General features: G+C 40.9%; 1 protein-coding gene across 1 annotated transcript; it reads right to left on the bottom strand.

Moving 5' to 3' along the window:
- Nucleotides 1-1,540: 1,540 nt before the first annotated feature.
- LOC115692385 (upstream activation factor subunit spp27-like) lies at nt 1,541-3,993 on the bottom strand. Its single transcript, XM_030619221.2, has 2 exons — nt 3,568-3,993; nt 1,541-1,877 (listed from the first exon to the last, which is right to left on the bottom strand). Exons 1-2 carry the CDS (start codon nt 3,901-3,903, stop codon nt 1,752-1,754), a joined length of 462 nt encoding a protein of 153 aa, XP_030475081.2. The 5' UTR covers nt 3,904-3,993; the 3' UTR covers nt 1,541-1,751.
- Between the last annotated feature and the right edge of the window lie 1,100 nt (nt 3,994-5,093).

Raw genomic sequence — 5,093 nt, 5'->3', positions numbered from 1 at the left:
CTTAAACCGAACAACACTCACAAATTCATCGTTCCCAGGCTACTCAATACTCATTCCCATACTCATCAACATTCCCAGAACAAACCAAACTAAGTTACTCAACTAAACACAGGCAAGATCAACACCACCACCTGCACCAGCTTCACCGAATGCCACCACCAACTACCACCATAAATTACCGATACAATGCGGGAAATGGGAATACTAAGTGAAACTGCAACGAGGGAACAAACTCGAACGTCCTCGGAGAATCCAAAAACACGGCATTGACTCCCGCCCGTTTTCTCGAAGATAATCACCAAAGAGCCACCATCACAGAAAGCACACGGCAGCAACTGAGAAACATATGGAATACGAATGTGCCGATTCGATTTCAGTAACCAAGGATTCTAACGAAAATCGTATATCAATGGAAGGTTCTTTTCAAGAAAAGAACATGCTAATAAGTGTTCAAAGTAGTCTAGGATCGGAATGGACTATACGCTGGCATTTTAACAAACATGTGGTAAGCGATTTCTTTGATGGGGTTCACATGCTCAAAGCAACTCGGTGACTGACTCCCAGATTAAAGCTAGCGTGCAAACATGCTAAGCATCATCGACCTCAGGCATAGGCGATAGAAAGTAAGAAAAAGAGGCTTGGGCTTTCATGCAAGAAAACAATGGGCTCAAACTGACGAATTGAGCGAATTGAACAAGGCCTCCCTCGCGAGGGTGTACACATTGGATTAAAAACCGACTTAAAACCCCTTTTTTTTTCATTTCATTTTTATCTTATATCTTTTATCTTCTTCTTTTCTTTACTTTACTTTTCTTTTCTTTTAATAATGATTTATCGATTAAAATTCAAGTGTGAACATTGGCTCGCAACTGTTTACATTTACATTCTTCTATTTTGTCTGTTAAATGAATAGGGTATGCTCAAAATTTAGCCAGGAGTGAAATTTAGTGAAAATTACATTTGCCCAGGTAGAACACATTCATTTGAGGCATTCTTCAACATGTCAGCTAGGTCTTTAGAACAGTCAATTCCATTCTATAACTAGTTGAGCAATCCACGGTTTGTGTTCATCTTCTGATCAAGGACAGACCGTTGTCCTTAAAGAAACGTTCATTTTAAGTCCGCTCTTTCTACCAGTCAGTATTGTTAATACACCGGCTTATTTCCATTAACATTGGGTTTTAGAATCATGTGATCAAAGACAGACCGTAACTCCCAGAGTCAGGGAAGGTCTATACTCTATACCTTCCTCCATTGTTCGACTATGAATATTCCACTGAAAGACATTGAGCATGATCAGATTTAACATTTCATTGGTCGAGCTTAATCATTTTCAACAGCAACGAGGATAGCTTATATTAAAAACACCCTGCACATTCGGCGTGGCGTGCAGTAGTGTTGAGTTGGAGATTTGCACTTCCAGTTTTCTGGATTCGGTTACCAAACTTTTGCAGAAACGAGCAATAAAGCAGCCATAACATGGAGTGAGCTACAAGACAATCGCTCATATAAGCGGGTTAAAAAGTGGGTTAAAAAGTGATTGCACAAAAGTACCTAACAATTCATTTCCTAAGACATCTTACAAAGTCCAGCAAAGTTCGAAACCAAGTCCAAATATCACAACCAGAGGTAGCCACAACAGTTAGAGACAACACCTGAAAAGTCATCGACACAGTCAAAATGATTGCTGCACCATGGACAGTATTAATCCAAAGACGAGATTCGTGAAGACGCGGTGCTCCGAAGCAGCTTCAGCTGGTCTTCACAAAATGACGGGACAGCAGCTTACCAATCTCCAGGAACCCAACTTTCTCTCTCCCCTCGAATAGGGTCTTCAGCCTCTCATCACAATTAATCTCTCGCTTGTTAATGCTATCCTGCACAAAAGCCATCCATGTCTCTTAGAATAACATGTAAGAAAAGAAAAACACCATAGTGTTTAAAATATCTAAAGCGGTGTGTTCAATGCTTTGTCCAAGTCCCACTTCAATAAGAAGATAAAGCAATTGATATGGCAACAGCTGCAGGGGAAGCCTCAAAGAATCAACCTTCTCTTAAAAAAAAAAATAGCATGAGGGACACAAAGGAAGAGTGTGGCGCTACATCAGTCAAAATAAGCAATGATCACAACAAAGCCAAATTCTCCAACATCCGTCCTCAACAAGACCTTTACATCTCATGTTTGTTTCACCCAAAAGAAATGCAAGAAGAAATTGCAACTCTCCTAAATACGACCCTTAATTGTCCTATATAATCCTATCCAACAAATTGAGTTGCGAGAGGAAGATGGATAGAGAATTAGGACTGAAGCTCTAGAAGCAATCTATTGTCAGAGAGATATGAAATACTGAAGCCACAAGCTTTCAGGCTTTGGCCAATGCAGAATCAAATGCTGGCTGACAGAACATAAATAGCTATGTGAACAGCACTGTATATGTCTAATTTTTCTTAATAGCACCCTCTAAAAGCATAGAGCTCATCTCTGTAAGTACTTTGATTGACAGGATAGAAGCCATAACGTTCGCAAAGTAACAGATCAGACTATATCGACTGCGTATCAATCTGTATCTTTGGCTATCGGTTACCCCACTATCTTCTTAAGATGATCCCATAACCACCATATCATAGTGCTCACCAATTAGTTCGACGGTGTCCTCAATCTAGATTTTGTTTCTTCCTGAGGTAAAGAAGTGATGATGTAATCTATGATGTTAGAAAAAAATTCACGGCACGTGGAAGCCATATAAATTTGCTTTTCAACCATAAAACAACAAAGAAATCTTATAATCACTATTGGGAGCTAAGAACAAAACTAAACTTTACAGCTGAACATCAGAGAAAAACAAAGAACATGCTTTCTGTATGCCACATTTCTAATGCGCAATATATTTTACATGTAGCATTAAATACTAACATGCAAATTTGCATAGACAGACGCTTGCATAATCCACTCATAGCAGATCTGCAATGGGCTGCCATTACAGGAATTAGCCCAAGACATTGGAGTCTATTGAGCCAAGTGAACGCCTCAGTTTACGCAAGACAACACACCACAAGCAACAAACAAAGTAATTACAGCACTACAAGTACTTAAAACCAGCTCTGAAGCTCAAACTTCTGCTAATAAGTACAAAAGACTTGGATCACACTATTACGCAGAGCCAAAAGCTTCAGCATTCACTACGCGAAACGCACTCCGAGAAAACTCAACATAGTCTCGGGCGAATGCTTCGACAACTTACTTTGGGTTCTCTTATTCCCACAATCAAACCGCACCAAAGAATGCATCCTTACAAGTCAAGTATATTTTCCAAATCCCAATGCTCAGTAAACGAACATCTTTGCTTTCTTGCTTCAGAGTATCCCCACTCCATTTTCACTATGCCACATTGTTTTCGCCCTACTTCTCAAAGCAGAGTACCAAAAACCACATTCAACCCAACATTCCCCATCCACACACCACTGAAGAACCCTAACATAACCGAAACGAAAAGACAGCGAACCCCATTTCTCCGGGGGTGGTGGGGTGTGGTGGTGGGGGTGGTGTCGCGTCGTTTGAGCCCATACCTGGAGGCCTTCCCTCTTGATGTAGGCCCAAATCTGCTTGACGGCCTGGACGCGGGAGGCCTCGCCGGCGTTGAGGAACCGGGCGAGCGCCGGCGAGACGGGGGTCACCTTCTGTATCCCCGACGGCCGGCTCGGCGCCTTCGGCGAGGCCTCCCCCCCGCCGCCGCCGCTCGCCGCCTTCTTCGGCTTCGGCTTCGCCGCGGCCTTGGAGGCCTTCGCGGCGGCGGCAGCAGCATCAGCACCACCGGCAGCAGCGGCGGCGGCGGGCTTGGCGGGGGCCAGGAGGGCCCTGCAGCCCCTGAAAACCCTAGAAGCGGTGGACGACGAGAACGACATGGCTAAGGGCTCAGTGGGGTTCTCTTCTCGGCTTCAAACGAAGGAGAGGGAGATGGGTCGCCTTCGTAGCCGTCGCCGCGACTGCAAGGACTGTAGAGAGAGAGAGAAGAGAGAGAGAGAGAGAGGAGCGAAGGAGACGGAGGAGGAGGAGGAGGTTTTTTTGGTGGTTTTTTGGACACGCAGCGAGGGAGGGAGGCGATCGCACGTGATTCCCACGCTTTGGGGGGGGGAATGCTTAGGCCTGACTTCTCAAATTTTCTTTCTTAGAGAAATTAACATAGTCGCCCCTAAACTTTGGCCTAATGTGCAATATCATCATTAGATTTTTAATTTGCCCGATGCGACCCTTGAAATTTTCCCGAGTGTTCAATCCAGTCCCTAAATTTTTAATTTGCTCGATTTAGCCCCTCGGCAATTTTAAATGTCCGGTGACATCCTTCGGTACTGTTCGCAAATTTTGATAATTACACTATTGCCGGGGTTTTAAAATATGTTTTTGCATTTCGATAGGTTATCTAATTTAACAAAAAGGTATGCGATATCTTTATTATCTCTGTTTTTTTTTTTTTGCAATTGGGGTATTTATAAATGTTACAATAGTTAGATCTCTGTAATGGTAAAAGTATAACCTCATCTAGAGTGGAACCTTCTTGATATTTCTTGCTATTTCAATTTCCAAATTTATATTATTAGTTAAATTTAATTATGAAAACAACAAACATAAGAACTTGAAAATGTTATCTATCTGAAAATTTAGGAACAAGATTACAATCAATATAAGTACGATTATCTACGGATAAATTAATATCATGTATAAATATCCTTATGTAAACACTTATTCTTAAAAATGATATTACTTTTAAGGATATATTAGGTTGATATTCCTGCTATTATGAAATCTCATTTTTAAAACTTCATTTTTAGAGATTTATTGGATTAATATTTCTGCTTTTAAGTATAGGTGTTTTCATAAGGATATCCAAAGATGATATTGAATTATAGATAGATAGATAATCATTTTTATATTATATTCTTAATTAAATTTAGTTAAATCTCTAAACTAGTAAATTAAAATAGTAGGAATATCAACCCCATATCACTCTAAATGAGTTTCTACTTTTATTATTATAGAGATTATAAGCCACAACATACTTGAGTATGAAACTATCGTAACATTTATAAAGACCGTA

The sequence above is a fragment of the Syzygium oleosum genome, unplaced genomic scaffold, assembly GCF_021117445.2.
Source record: "Syzygium oleosum isolate NSW1041296 unplaced genomic scaffold, Sole_v2.1 Sole_v2.65, whole genome shotgun sequence".
In the NCBI taxonomy this organism is placed as follows: Eukaryota; Viridiplantae; Streptophyta; class Magnoliopsida; order Myrtales; family Myrtaceae; genus Syzygium; species Syzygium oleosum.
The sequence above is the reverse complement of the archived record's forward strand: the minus strand, read 5'-3'. Positions and strand labels throughout refer to the sequence as shown.

Coding starts and splice junctions, on each gene's coding strand:
- LOC115692385 (XM_030619221.2), bottom strand. CDS start 3,903: ATGTCGTTCTCGTCGTCCACCGCTTCTAGGGTTTTCAGGGGCTGCAGG. Junction 1,878..3,567: donor TCAAGAGGGAAGGCCTCCAG/GTATGGGCTCAA, acceptor GCTTTTGTGCAG/GATAGCATTAACAAGCGAGA.